Genomic DNA, 16,562 nt, shown 5'->3' with positions numbered 1-16,562 from the left:
AGTGCATATAAGATATACAATACAATACAAATGACCAAGAATAGGCATTATACATTTTACCATTAGTCAATTAAAATGTAAAGTGGCCTATCATTGGTCATTTTTTATGGCGACATTTTTATAGGACTATAAGCTGCTTCACCTAACAAATATAAATATATAATACCTAGAGGCTTTTAGTGGCACTTGAGATATAAACTCTGCTAAAATTTTGTTTCGTGATTTTTCCTTCAAAAATTGCAATAAATAATTTACTTGGAATTCACGCCCTTTTTTCTGTTTAATTTTTAAAAAAAATATGTCTTGTTACTTACCTTCTGAACGGGCTTGTAGCATTTCTGTACAGTTTCGTTGTAGGCCTAAATTTAAATAGATAATATAATAGTTTTTTATCGCAACCTATTATAGGCAGCTTTCCGCGGATAATGCATTAATTATTTGATTCCGTGGAAAATTGTAATTATTAAGATTTTATGGCACAGAACCGGTTTTGATCCAGCGGATATTAACCAAATTAGAAGCCACTGGCAAACTGGAAAAAATCTTACCTGTTGTTTGAAAGAGATCTGGCACTTTTTGTTGAAGTTTTCTGTGCATATCTGCTCCTGTGTTGGCTTGAACTGGGTGATGTAAGTGTAATGACATTTCTCTACGTTCCTAAAAACAATGGAGCAGATGTTAAGTGATCATAATTCAAGAATATCTTTTTTTTAAAAAAGATCACAAAATCTTTCACATGCATTTACATATGTTTTAATATTTTAATTTTTTTAGCATGACTGATAGACTGACGGACAAAGTAAGTTATATACTAGATGCTTAATTGTATAGAAAATGTTAACAAAAAAATTCTGCCGTCAGTCTTGAATTGAAGCTGAAAAATCACATTTCCCCCAGACAGGCAAAGAGAAACATAGGAAGATGATTAAGATGGTGTTTCCTCACAGATTATGACGTCATACGATAGAATAGCCAATGAGAGACAAGTATACACTTTAATTGACCAATGGTAAAATTTATGCTGGTCTCTCATTGGCTATTCTATCGTATGACGTCATAATCTGTGGAGGGACTTTAATCATAAAGTAGCTCAGCTAATAAAATTAATGATTAAAAATAGATATAACTGCTTTTTAAAAATCTATAGATTTGCAAAACATCAGTATTTTAAAATTGTCCTTTTGATTTCAAACTTAATATTATGATTACTGTAACAATAGAGAAGCCACTAGTATAAAAGAATTAAAAGAGTAATTTTTGTTTTAAAAAATACAAATCGCATAATTTTAGACACCAAATTGAAAAACAATAAAATAATTTGCAAGTCTTCCTCTATTTCAACAGACAAAATCTTTGAACTGCAAATAATTTTTGGCAAACGACCTAAATTGCAATAACAAGTAAGCAATTTTGCAAAAAACATAGACTAGTGTTGAAAAAGGATAAATTTTAAGCTATTTTTTATTTCTTTCTCTATGAGATTTAGCCGTATCTTAAAAAATAATATGAAAATTTTAAGTTTGAAAATGTTGCCATAAAATTATAAAATAAACAAAAGCACCTCCACTTCACTTTTCTTTGTAAATTAGTCTTGACTTAACCAGAAAGAGAGGGGACAATGGACGGTCTATTTATTGTTATTTAGTCCTCAAAATTTTTATATAACGTTTTATTATTCGTTGGCTTAACAACATTAGGGACTTTTAATAAATTTTGATTAGTTGGTTGATTAAGTTGAGTGTCCAAGCGTTTCAACTACTAATTGTGAATACAGAAGGGGTAATTGTATGTATTTTTGGGGATGTATGAACATCAATTTGTCGGTCATTGTCTTATCCCTTAAGATCCCTGTGACTTAAAAGTAAATGTTTATACTTGAATTCTTGCAAAAAAAAAATAAAAAATAAATATTGACAACTAAATAAAAAGTCTAGTCTGTCCAGGGAGGGAAGGGACATTGAACTGTAAATTACATTGGTACCCAAAGTTTTATAATCACGTTATATTATTTGTTTGCTTGAAAACTTTTGGATATTGTGTTTGGTTCGTTTCAATATATAGCAATGATCAAGCTATTTTAATTAATAGATTTAATCTAACGAACGAACGAATTTAATCTAAAGAAGGGGTAATTCTGTTTATCATCATCCATCAATTTTTCCTCGATTGTCTTATCCCTTAAGATCCCCGAATCTGTCTCTCTGTCTTTTAAGTTAAATTTGTTCAAGTCCAATTGCTATGTTTACTCTTTAAACTTAAAGAATTTCTTTTGTTTTTTTAAATTTAAATTAAAATAAATTACAAGGATGACAACATTCATAAGTAGCAAAGCACTAAAAAAAGGATTGACAAACAGTCAAATAACAGATACTTAAAGTTGTATATTGAATGCTCTTAGGAAAGGAGTGACTGACGGACGGACAGACAAGCGAAGAATAGCTATTTCTCGCATCGTATTATAAACAGCTTAATTGTACATTTTTATATTCGTAGAAAGCTGGATATAATACGATGCTAGACATAGTTTTTTCGTATGGTTGAGAACCGGTTCCTATCCACCGGATTCGAATGAATACGAGAAAAAATCTGATGGTTTTTAAATTGACTAATTAAAACATTACCTAATAGTAAGGGAGAGGACATTTAACTTTAAACTACAAAGTACCCAAAGTTTTATAACCACGTTATTTTGATTGGTTGGTTTCAATCTAGAAGTGTCCAATTTTTTCAACCAATAATTAAATCAACAAAAGTGTAACTTTTTTTCTCGTATTCATTCGAACCGGTTCTCATCCATACGAAAAAACTATGTCTAGCATGGTATTATATCCAGCTTTCTACGAATATAAAAATGTACAATCATAAGATAAAAACCATTATACATTCTATATCCGCGGAAAGCCGTTTATAATACGATGCGAGAAATAACTATTCTCGTCATTGGCAATAGGTATATATATATTAATTTATCATTCATTGTCTTATCCTTTAAGATCCCTGTTTATTACAGATTGCTGTAGTGACGGATTAAAGGACATGTCCTAGTTATAGAGTAGTTGTACTTTTTAAAAAGCCTATGAAATATTTATTATTATTGTAAATACTAACGGAGTGTATTAGTCAATATGGTTATAACTCACCCTTGACAGAATGTTCATACATAATGGATAATGAAAATAATTATAGAATAGCAGCTCCAATAACAAATACTAGCGGCTTCGCCCCTAGCCTAAAGGTGCTTAGCCCTCTAGAGTTGATAAAATTTTTTTTGGCGAAATACGTAAAAGGACCAAGAAAATCCCATACAAAAAAAAAAAAAAAAATGGGGGGGGGAATTTTTTTTTGGGGGGGGGGTTGGGGGTGTCCCACTCCCCAAGAAAATAGCCTTAAACCACCACAGGACCAGTAGGTATATTCCCTACGGATTAGAATCCGATCGGTTCAGTGGTTACCGAGATCTTAAGGGACGAACGGACGGACAGACAGACAGACGGACGGACAGACAGACAGACATCATTCTACTTTGTATTATAGATATAAGGCATTACTTAATAACAGGGATCCTTTGGAATAAGAAAATGGACAATAATTGATTTACATTTTACATCCACAATAAATAATGATAAACAAAATTACCCCTTCTATGGATTAAAATTACTGGTGGAAAATTTTAGACTTTGCTGGTATTAAACTACTTATTATTTCAAGAAATAAATTTGAAAGAATTGTTCTTCTTAGCAAAAACGTTTTGGTATTTTTTCGCTTACTTTTCCTAAAATTACGCTTTAAATCAACCTGATTTATTTCACAGTTTTATTGAACAACCACTTAAACGTTTGGACAGGCAGACTTTAAAATTTTCCGCACGACAAACTTTTAACTGTTTTTTTCTTATGTTTTTCTTGTTAAATATGTATTTAGGTTTTTAATGAAATTTTGATTTGTCTATCAATAATTGTTAACTTTTACAAAAACATTTAGATTTTTTACGTTTTTTTCCAAAGTGAATAAATTTATAATAAAATTATCTTAATAGTAAATTTTAATGTTAAGCAGTTAAAAAATAGCAATTATTGTGAAAATTTGCAGATTAGCCAGGAAGGGATATTTCATCTGAAGAAATCTTTTCTCCTCCTAGTTTTCTCCGATAATACATAGTATAAGTTCACTATTAAATCAAACCCTTTAGGTATTTTTAAAATTATTAATGCCGCTACTCTTCAATTATGGTATGTTAGTACGCTTGATGTATAACTAAAAGAATTACCAGTAAGTTAAACGCTCTTTTTTTTTGTTAATCAACGAATGTATAAAATTCATAAAATTTAAATTATCATTCAGTAAACAACTATATACCTTTTTAAAATAAAACAGAATACAAACGGTTAAATTATCTATTTATTACTGGCTTACCATTTACTGTTCTATCATAATAAAACAATATTGTCAGCTTGTTATTGCTGCGCTTTTTATGAAAATAATTTTAGCATAATTTATTTATCTATAAATTAAAGGTGTAAACAAAATTGTTCAGCGAAAAAAAACCTAAATGATGGGGTCATCGTTTGCTCTATGAAACATGGAAAAAAGGATGATACATTATAAATATCCATAAAACGAACATCAAATCCATCTTTTGTATTAGCGTTTCATAGTTGTTAATTTCTTGTCTTAATTGCAAAACAAAGCTTTTTTTTTGTAAAAAAACATTACATACTTTTTGATTATATTTTAGAGTTTCGCTTCAAATAAAATATCAAATCTAGCCTTGAAAAATTCCATTAAAATTTTGCTATATGTGGACTCAAAAATGTAAATAAAGTGTTTGGCAGCCGCACCTGAAGCTGTTTCCTATCGACGTGCTGACCCTAATCGTAGATAAGTTTTGCTTTGAAAAATGCCGCTATAAAATTATGTAGCTTCTTGATTCTTGACCCTTTGCATGCTATACAAATTTAAACATGGACGACAAGTCACTGCAATTGGATGCTTTTCCACGCTATATTAAAAAATACCCCCTACCCCTTATTTGAAAAAAATTAATTGGAAATAATGGGTTTAATTAGTTGTTTCTTCTTCCTATGCCTAGACCTAGCGGGGGCTTTTAACCCTGCGGGATTACCAGTACCCAACCTAACCTAACCTAACCTGACCTTGAGTATTATACAAACTATCCCATGATATTATTTTTAATTTATTTTTCAAAAAAATATGTTGACCCTTTCACAACAATGCCATTGGTCAACAGCGCATTTTGAGTAAAAGCAGTAAAGTTAGTTTAAGCTTGATAGCCCTAACCTCAATTATGCATGTCTGCCATTTTTATTAAAAAGTCTGATTGGCTCATTTTTTTGGCTGCTCCTTTTTTATAAGCAAAAGCTTTTCTATAATTAGGGATGGTGTGTACATTTTAAAATTGTCCTATTTATTTTAAACTTTGCATAACGATTCCTGTAACAGTCAATACGATTTGGAAAGTGATCGATCCATTTAGTCCGTATGTCCATTTATAACATAATTATTAGGAGTTTTTTTCAGAAACTATTTATCATATTCAACAGATATTAGAAATGCTGAACAATAAGTTAGAATAATATAAGCAAAGCATCTTTGAAATAAAGACCAAAAACATGCTAATATTTGGTTTTCCTACTGTCTGATTTTAGAGCTTCACTTTTACGGATGTTGTCATCCTTGTTATATTTGCAATTTGTATGACTCCTAATTCAATACTTCGTCTTTGTTGATAACAGTTATAGAATAATGTTGTAATGTTCCCAATTATGATAATCATTTTCATGGCTTTAAAATCGAAAGCAAAAGATTAATTTTTGAATGCCTTCAGTTGGGCTTTGGATGCCAAGATTCGAAATAAGAAAATCTGGGTTTAGTCCCTTTCATAACATCGCACCTTATGGGGCGATTCTTCGTGCTTTTCACAGTAGCTTTTCTCCTATTTCTAGCCCCTGCGGGTGGCTCTAACCATGCAGAGCCAATTACCTAACACTGTGGGGCAATCACCTAACCCAATATAACCTAACCTAACCTAAAATAACCTGTAAAAAGCCATTTTAAAAATGTTACGAAATGGACTATTCCCAAAAATCTGAAAACTTCCCAAAAATTGGTAGTAATATATATTAGATTCTTCTAATATAGTCGTGCCATTTAGACAAGGGATATATGAGGACAAGGCAATAGCCGATAAATTCATGTACGTCCCCAATGATGATATACAAAATAACTCTTTCTGTAGATTATAATTAATGGCTGAAACGTTTGTACAATTTGTACAACTAAACAAAAAAAAAATTCAATAAAATTCCTCAAAAATGTTAACCCAACGAATAAGAAAACGTTATAATTAAACTTTGGTAACTAGTGTAATAAACAGCCCAATGTTCCCTACCTAACCCCTTTCCAGAAGGTGTCTGTCACTGTAAAAGAACGCATAATTTTTGGCAGGGGTGTAATCAGTTTATTTTAGCCAGGAGAGTGTAGAAATCCCCCTTTCGTCCACCCCATATTAAATTATTTTCTGTATTATTTATCATGTTTGAAGGACGGACAAGTTGAAAATGTTCTAGATGCGCTACTTAAGTATTTGTAAATTGTGTGTATTACATAATGTATTGTTATAAGAATGATATTAAGATTACAAGATTGATTAGTCTCTTCTCTTGTCATTCATGTACCAGAGCTGTTATAACTAGATTAACTAAAACCAGCTTCTCCTAATCTATTAATCCACTTCCACTCATAACTATCACCTTCTAATTTTCGGGAGCGTAGCTACTTTATTATGCAAGTACGTCTCACGATTTCCTGACGGTTTTGAACGTGAAGAATACAGTATAAATGTAATCAACAGTATCTAATAAGCCCTTATATAACCTTTATTTTAATATTCAAAAGTTACCTAAAGTATATCTGAATTGAAAAGAAGTAGAAAAGTTTATTGTTATTGTTTATTGACATATTTATCCCCTCTACATTTAATGATTCTAATTGAAAGCATATAATATTTAAGTTTATCATGTCTTATGTGGACATAATTCTGTCACATGGTACTCATACAATAAAGCAAATATTTCATTTATTTTAGTGCTTTCGACAAAACATATTTCTTGACCATTAACAATATATTTATAATCTTCTGACTCTGAAAGGCTTTTCTAGCCTTTACTTAATATGACCTATATAAACTAAGAAAAAAAAAATAATGCTTTTTTCAATAAGTTAAAATGTATTCATTATGTCTTTTTATCCTATGCGGCTTAACTATAATTTCTTAACTTAATATACACTAGAGGTTACGCCCCTAGAGGCCTCCAGGGGTCCTTGAGGTGTACCACACCCAACATAGTTATAAACCTTCCCCGGACCTATGAAAAGCTACACTGTAAAGTAGAACTATATCGGTGCAGTTGTTAGCAAGATCCTTTGGTACAGACACACAGATACAAAGAGATACTTTTACTTTATTGTAAGAATGACACAAAAACTAATTTTGTACAAAAGTATCATTTACTATCTTTCTATCTTAAAAGAGTATTAAAGACTTTTCAATATTATAGAAAAAATAAAAAAATTTATAAAAAAATATTCACTATTTTGCCTGGACACCGCTCTAGTCAAAGCAACAATATGAAAATGAGTTGAACATCAATCAGTTTAACAAATATTTCCACAACTATCAATCATTAGAATTGTAAATAGGTACTGCGTTGTAAAAGATTTCAATTCTATACAATTTATCTAAATAGAAAATTGTATAATACTTTTGATTTTATAAACCCTATATGTATATTTTTTGTCATTTTAAAACTTTGATAATAATATTTCTATCAAATGCTCTAAAAATTGTGATAATCAAGAATATACAGGGAGGGAGGGGTCATTGGACTGTAATTTACACCCGTACCCACAGGTTACTTTTGTATGATTTTAATTGGTTCAAAACTTTTAGTGTCCAACCTTTATTAATATTTCATCTGTTATGATTGCAAAAGTATTGTTCGATTATTAGCCTCACTTTAAATAGATCTAAATATTAAATGTAAATAATGAAAAAAGTCCACATTTTCTATGATATATATGATTAATATTCTATGAAACTATAGAACACACAAACATACACACACACAAACAAATATTTACTCTCGTTTGTTAAATAGATATATTGATTAGATAAATAGAGAGTTCAACGGACAAATAGAAAGGCAGTGGTTAAAATATGGATATGTGATCTTTAGATATATATTTTTTTATCTTTTAATTTACCCCATACCAACAAAATGTTCTTAAAATAATTTTAATAATGATTTCTTTGTTAACAACTTTGCTTCTATAAAATTTCACCAAAAGAAATACCCAAAAAGCTTTCTTTCCTGAGAAAATTCAATTGAAAAAAATATCTTTTTTTTAGATAAAAGTCCTATACCTTTAGAAATACATTATAAGTTTATCAAACATATGTCTCCAAACGTACATCTATAGTTTTGCGTCTATTGTTTATACATGAATATGAATATGTAACAATAACAAACTTTATATATTAGAATATTGCAAGATGATTATACTAGGGTTAACACGTAGTCTTGTAGTTTTATTTCTATCAGATTTGAAGAAATATTCTGATTATATAGACTGGCAAAATCATAAGATGTATTGGTGAGGACCTTTTTCGTTTGATAGCAAATTGCTTTCTGCTCTTTTGCAGCGACTTGTCTATGTTTTGCCCGACGCTATTGGCTGATATACAAAGACCTAATTGAAATTAGGCACATGGTCCCCATCCCGTAGGTAGAGTTACACGTGGTTCGTGCTCCCTCAATTATTTTACTTATATAAAGCAACTCAATTTTGATTGCCTTTTAAAACTATTTTACAATAAAGCAGATTGCCAAATTTGCCTCATATAGCCTCTGTTCAAATAGAGACTAACGGATCTGTATTTAAAGGGTTAAGTAAGTAAGTAACTGACATATGTGAAGTTTTCTTAAAAAGGAAAACATATATGTAGTAATTAGAATATTTAGCTTCAGACAAAAAAAACCTTACTACTAGGATAATATGCTAGGATAATTCTTGTTGGATTTCATTATTGTTGACCATGTATACGTAAATGAAAACATATTTTAATCAGTGGGATGCACAGAATATATTAGGGGGGGGGGGAGGGGGTGTAAAAAATGGAAGTCAATTTGGCATGTTCTTTTGGTTTTGGAGGGGCATTGTCACCTCCCTTACGCACGCCCTAGATTCCAATATTATTCCAATATTTTTGGAAGTATCATAATACACAATGGAAAAAAATAGACGAATATTCATAACATGCCTGACTGTAATGTGTAAAGAGGAACCATACAATAAAAATGTCATTTTAAACAGTTAGCAAAGCGTTTGCAGTAATTGTTTTCCACGAATTGATATGAGAAGAATCCTTTACTTGTGTGTGTAGCTGGCAATAGAAAAAATTGTGCAAACTTTTTTCTGCACGTTTGCAAAATGGCCTAAGAGTGCAATATGCCCCCAGTGAGAAAGAAATATTTATATTCTTGGATTCAAAGATATCCTAGGATAAGATATCTGTATGAAAATGACTTCCCATTTGTTTTTAATTAAATATCTTGATGTATTTGTTTACTTTCTTCCTTTTCTAAAAAGATTTTCTTTTCTCAGATGGTATTACTCTTTTTAAAAGCGAAGCTTTTCTATAATTAGGGTCGGTCCGTCCGTCCGTCCGTACGTCCGTCACAGAGAGTTAGCTCTTTTCGTTAATTTGAACAGGTTAGAATTGTCCTATCGATTCCAAACTTTGCATGATGATTCCTACAGTAGTTAGGTACAATTAAGAAAGCGTAGCAACTCTATAAACAATACCAGAATGTCCGTACGTCCATTTTAAACATGTCGATTCTTAACTTTGTTGACAACAAATTTTTGTATGTTAAAATTATCCGATTCTTCTGATTTTTTGAAAACTGATTCCTTTTACAACAAGGTACAATGTTATAAGCGAAGCATCTCTATAAACAAGTCCCAAAAATGTAAGTATGTCCTTAAACAATATCATCTATTTATGCAGTTTTGCAACAAATTTTTTGAAAATATTGTTTGTACTGATGCATTGATATTCTGCTAATTCAGTTTTGACAATCTACATTTGTTAATGTTCGTTTGTCCTTCCATTTCAGAGCTTCGCTTTTATGGATGTTGTCATCCTTGTTTAAAAATACATAATTCTTATTGACTTTATTCTTTTATAAACTTCACTTAGATATTTCTATCTTCCTAAATATACTTCTCCTAATAAGTAAAAATCTTGCGGCGAAACGTTCCACAGACAAACAGCACTTTTATTGCACGACTCTTGTCATGAAGTCCTAAATGTGGATCATACTCCGTGGATTGCTACTCAATACTCATTCCTTAATCCGTGAATGTGTGGTTTGTTTGTTTGTGCAGTAGTAGCCGCGGAAGAGTGTGGTTACAGGGATAGAACAATAGCCTACGAATTAATTTTCCACCCCTAAACCACTTCTTATAAATCATTCGTAGCTTGTAAATATTTCAAGAAAATTGGATTTTTTTGGGATTTATTTATAGCCACTGTCGTATTAAATGAAACCTTAAATACTTATTTTATTTATGTCACCACCCTTTTTAGAATGGCATTTTAAATTGTTTTCTAAATAACTATTATTATTTGTAAAATCATTAAAATCAAGAAAACAATATTTCCTTTTCCAATTTTTCGCAAAAATTGAGATGTTACCAACAACAAAGTTTTGCTATAAAGTATGAGCACCAATTTCAATACAAACGAAGGAAATCAAAAAGAGCATTTTTGCATAATTTAGTAAGTTATATAAAATTACAAGCAATATAATATCCATAAAAAACGCACCAACAAAAGTTTGAATAAAAAAATTGCAATTTAATTTCATTTGTTTATTTGAAAAACACTGAATGTATCAAATCAGTAAAACTTTCATTTATATTAAATATATGAATTTAGGTACTTAACACAAAGAGCTTGTTGATAACTTATCCCCCCCCCCTTATTGTTGATAAAAATTAAAAATAGTAGAGGTTTTTTTCTATATCTAACCCCTACAGAGGCCCTGGCTCAACGGGGTCTAAATCTGCGTTGCTTTAATCCCATAGTGCTACACAGAACCCAATATAACCTAACCTAAACTAACTAACATTAAGTAAAACAGACAAAAGCAAACCCAAGGAGAGGTGGTAACAGTGCTCAAAATAGTAAATTGTATGAAAGCGCCGAATTTCTACTTTGTTACGTGGCGGAAAAACCTACTGACAGATCCTAATTGTAGAATAGCAGCTACGCTACAGATAATGATAATAAGGATTCAATATGTTATCAATATGAATTCGATGAATTATGAACTAGCTATATAGTTTTTTTCTCTTCATCCTACTTAAAAAAAATGTCACTTCCTTCACAATTAACTTTAACATCCAATTTTTATAGTCAATTTACTTTATAACTAACTAGAGGCTGCGCCCCTAGAAGCCTCTAGGAGCACTGGTAGGAGGGGGAAAAGTCGACCTCATCCCATTTCAAATTTGAGTTTCAAAAGAGTTTTAAAAATTTCTTTTTAGGGGGGAGGGGGGTCAAGACACCCTCTCCAAAAATAGTTGAAAACCTTCCAAGGACCTATAAGATCCTTCACTGTAAAGAAGAACAATATCGGTTCAGCGGTTAGCGAGATCCTTAGGGATAGACAAAAACGCTTATCTATAATACAAAGTAGAATGATGTCTGTCCGTCCGTCTGTCTGTCTGTCTGTCTGTCTGTCCGTCTGTCCGTCCCTTAAGATCTCGGTAACCACTAAACCGATTGAATTCTACTCTTCAGGGAATATACCTACTGGTCCTGTGGTGGTTTTTAGGTTATTTTCTTGGGGGGTGGGACACCCCCAACCCCCCCCAAAAGACGAAAAAATCCCCCCCATTTTTTTTTGCTGAAGATTTCCTTGGTCCTTTTTTGATCACCTCTTGGGTCAAAGCCCCTATAGGCTAGGGGCGAATCCGCTAGTTACATTATATAATAGGATAGCGACGGTCCTAGCCTTTCGTGGATTCACAGTTTGTTGCAAATAAAACATAAACAACTGCATAATTTTCATCAGCATGCAAATTTTTTTCAGGGGGGGGGGGCGGATGCAAATATCGAGTTAGTATTATCCAATCCCCCAAGAAAATAGCCTTGAAGTAGGGAAGTTCCTCACTTTGTGTGAACTTTCTTACAAAAATAACACTATAATAAGCCATGAGTTCTTTAATGAAAGCATTGTTATTGTTAAACTAATTTAACAAAGACATTTTTATCCATAAAATTGCAGATTTATATGTGAATATATATATTTTACACTGTATTATTAAACGCTTTTGTCGACAGACGGAAAAACGTAAAATTATAGAGAAACTGTGCAACTAAAAATTAGACGCTATATCAACTTTGTAAAGGCTTGTACTTATGTAAACAGACGAATGCAAAAAATGTGTTTGTTTTGAAATAAATATCTTTTTTGTCTTTCATTTGTTAAATTACCTAGTCTATACAAATATATAAATGAACCTATCCTTTAAGTATTAAGTAGCAAGGTTTCATGCCTTTTGCTTAAGAATTCGAACTACTAAATCGACTGAGTTCTCAATTTTAGTGATTTAGGCTATTTTAGTTTAAAGTCTTGGGATGATTTTAAGCTAGTGTTATGCCTGTTATGGCTTTCCCTACCCCTTCGAATAAAAATCTCGAGATATTAGGGGCGCATCCACTAGTAATTATACAAGAGGCAATACAATTTTGAAATTTTAATAACTTTACTACTAAAGACGTAAAACCCAATTGAAAAAAAAAACTAAATTATTAAAATATAAAGTTGAAAAGCGAGAAGAATATAAACTATTCTAAGTTAGTCAAGCCTATAGCGTTGTTTAGCATAAAATAACAGAATTTTGTAAATCATTAAATTTAGATAAAGAAGTTATAAAGTAATAGTCATTCTTTAAACATGGATGACAATAAAAGAAAAGGACAAACGAACATAAATACTTAATAAACAGAATATAAATGTATGAGTCTAAATAAAATTGCTTAAATACAGAATACTGTTTAAAGACATTTTTAATATTTTAGTTTGTTGACCTGGAAATCTTTATTCCAAAAAGCAATCTTAAAGGATTACAATATCATAATAAAAAAAAAGTTGGTAAAAATGTACATATTTTTTAAATGCCTATTAAGCTATAAAAATTGGAAAGAATTTTAATGAATATAATAGATTTGAAATCTGCATAAAATTTTAAAGATTTTTTTTTTGTAAAATTCGTTTTTTATATAATTCATTATTTAAAAGCGCAAATCCAATTTAAGTTAATAAATTTTGACCAATAGGATAGGTGGATTGGAAACTACCTGCGCTCTAATTGGTTGAATGATGTACGTCACTTAAGCTTCTCCAATCAGGGAGCAGATAGTTTTCAATCCACCAATCAAAGATGTCAAAATTATTTAACTTAATTTGTATTTGCGCTTATAGATAAAGAAATATACAAAAAACGAATTTTATAAAAATTCCTTAAATTTGTATGCAGATTTCAAATCTATTATATTCATCAAAATTCTTTCCAATTTTTATAGCTTAATGCCTATATATAAAACTACTCTCAATCAAATTTGTACCTATTATTTGAAATTGCTGGAACAATTTTAACTTGCCAAATTAACGCTGAAAGCTATCCATTGCAGATAGACAGACGTACGTACGGACGTTCCGATCCTAATTACAGAAAATCTTTGCTTTAAATAAGCTTAAAATTTAAACAAAAAATCTTTTTAGATAAAATTTCTTTAAAAAGTAAAGAAAACTTACTGATGAGTACACTCCAGGATGGGAGATTTCTCCAGAGTGTCCACCTGGATCTCTTTCAGTACACACATAAGTCCGGTATCAGGATCCAGCTCCGCGGCTGAGAAGTCTACTCCTCCTTGTACCTACACAAATAGATGACACAATAAAAACTGTCCCGAATTTGTATCAATTTTGAGGAACACGACTCCAGTGACGTCATATTTTTCTTTCCCGAAAAAGGGAAGGGGGGAAGAAAATCTCTTCAAAAGAGATGGGGAAAACCCCCTTTTCTCCCATCTCTTTTTTCTTCCCCCTTCCCTTTTTTCTTTCCCCCTTCCCTTTTTCGGGAAAGAAAAATATGACGTAACTGGAGTCGTGTTTCTCAAAATTAATACAAATTCGGGACAGTTTTTATTGTTTCCAAATAGATAATATGTTAATTCAAACAAGGTTGACAACATCCAAATATAGCAACGCATCATATTTGTACATTTGGACAAAGACAGCGGCAAATATCCAGTGTTTATAAATCTTTTTATCTTATAGCAGGACCTACAGACAGAAAGAAATACCAAGGAAATTACATACTAGATATTCATTAATATTAGTAGTAGGTAATCTCCACAAAAAAAATGTCAGCTGAAAATAATTTTCCACCCCTATAATATTTTTTTTAGCGCTTAATTCAAGGGGGTTGGGTTAAGGATACCCCAAAACCCACTGGACTTAAGAACAAAGAGGATAAGGACAAAGCCGTTTATTGTTAATTTAAAAGAGGGAACTAATTAGCAAATGTATGTAACAAGCTTAAAAACAAAAAGTTGGCCAATATTTTAATAACAAACGGACAACACAATTTATGTCAATATTTTTACTAATTGGTAATGAGCAAAAACATTGGGGTCAGTATTTAAAAAAGTCAGGGATATCAGGAGAAGACAAATGACGATAAAATAATTACAATTACAATCCCAATATAATAACTTAATGAATGGTTTTCAAGCTGTTTTCTTAAACAAACTAATATTCATTTTTAAAAAAAGTATTCCAAGAAGGCATGGGAATGATAGGAAGATTTTAAAAAATTCTGGGTCAATATTTCAACGTTCCCTTCATTTCTGTAATAACAAAATATTTTTAAAAGGAATGGAGGCATGTTTTTATCTTCTAGATTAACCCTTAAAGGTCGGGGGGGGGGGGGGCGTTGAACGCCCCCCCATCCGGTTTTTTCTATCTCATTTTCTGTGTGTGAAAGATAAAGAGCCCAAACTGCTTGACTTTTTAAGTATGGGTATGACACATAACTAAGAGTTGGATTTTTTTTAATATCTCCATCCTGGCGGGCACAGGATGCCAGCAAACCTGGCAGGGTCATCCAGGTAAAGAGCAAAAATATTTTTTTGACTAAAACAAAGCATTTTATCATACCAAAATACTAAAAAATCCTCTAGTAGTACATCCTTATATAAAATACAGGTGTTCAAGTCACTTTCAGATTCCAGGTATGATCCTGCAGGTCCTGATCCTCCAGGTCTCCAGAAATCTTTAAAAGGCCCCTGTGGCCGCAATTTTTGACTTAGAGACTTCAAACTTTAAACTTAAGCTTTTCTTACATGTCTACATAACGTATTAAAATTTCATGAAGATCCGCCGCCGTTTTCCCGCCGACCGCCGACTGCGGCGGCTGGCAGCTACCAAGTACAGCTGCGGCCGCTGAAATTTATATTTTGATATTTCTAATGTAAAATTTACATAAAGATAAACATTTTCTGGAAAAAAATTTTTCTTCTAGCTTCAAAAATAATTAAATTACAGCCGTTTGAAATTTTTAAGTAAAAAAAGACCTAAAAACAAAGGTTGTTAAATAAAAGGGTGAAGGAAGCGAAAATTGACTTAGACTTATAACAGGTCGGAAATTCATTATCAAACAGGGACTTGCACAAAAAAATTTAGCCCTCTAGCTCTAATAGGAACTGAGATAATAAGGGGGGGCGTTGAACGCCCCCCCCCCCCCCCGACCGATTAAGGTGCGGCAAGGGGCCAGACTGTAAGGGGTTAAGAACATAAATAAATAGCCTTAATAAATATAATTATTTTGTAAAAAGACTTTAATTGATTGGATGACACACTGATCTGATATAAATTATTATAAAAAGGGTGAATTACAAATCTTCATTCAGCAAAACACTGTCTAGGTATAGCTACGGTGGTCTCCCAGTTAAGCTAAGAAGCATAAGGTTGGCATTCTTTTCAATTGTTTATGTCGACTATATACCGGGGAGAAGGGGACATTGGGCTGTTTATTACACTAGTCCTCAAAGTTTTCTTATTCGTTGGCTTAACAACTTTAAGCGCTTTTATTGAATTTTATTGTTTGGTTCCTTAAGTTGAGTGTTAAAACGTTTCATCCACTAATTGTAATCTACAGAAGGGTTAATCTTGTGTTTTATCATTGGGGATGTTCATCAATTTATCGACCATTTTCTTATCCCTTTAAGTCTCTAACTTGTGACATTTGATAAAAGAAGTTATTGATGACAATTTATTGACATGCCGTTGTAGGGGCTAATTTGCCTTATTTTTACGTGGGCATCAAAAATGCATGTAAACACAAACAACAAATAGATTTATTATCCTAGATGGACTGTCAGACACAATCCGTTCATCTTGAAA

At 31.6% G+C, this 16,562-nt stretch overlaps 1 protein-coding gene across 1 annotated transcript in view; it reads right to left on the bottom strand.

Annotated features, from left to right (window-relative positions):
• The window catches only part of LOC145326080 (uncharacterized), a 74,456-nt gene that overhangs the window by 13,347 nt on the left and 44,547 nt on the right, over nucleotides 1–16,562 (bottom strand). Inside the window, exons 3-5 of the mRNA XM_080169183.1 lie at nucleotides 13,911–14,032; nucleotides 549–657; nucleotides 315–359 (exon numbers count right to left, since the gene is read on the bottom strand). Coding sequence (XP_080025309.1) covers nucleotides 315–359; nucleotides 549–657; nucleotides 13,911–14,032 — 276 coding nt within the window. The remainder of the gene's footprint in view (nucleotides 1–314; nucleotides 360–548; nucleotides 658–13,910; nucleotides 14,033–16,562) is intronic.

The sequence above is a fragment of the Acartia tonsa genome, chromosome 8 (genome assembly GCF_053477335.1).
Source record: "Acartia tonsa isolate MP-2025a chromosome 8, ASM5347733v1, whole genome shotgun sequence".
Lineage (NCBI taxonomy): Eukaryota > Metazoa > Arthropoda > Copepoda > Calanoida > Acartiidae > Acartia > Acartia tonsa.
The sequence above is the reverse complement of the archived record's forward strand: the minus strand, read 5'-3'. Positions and strand labels throughout refer to the sequence as shown.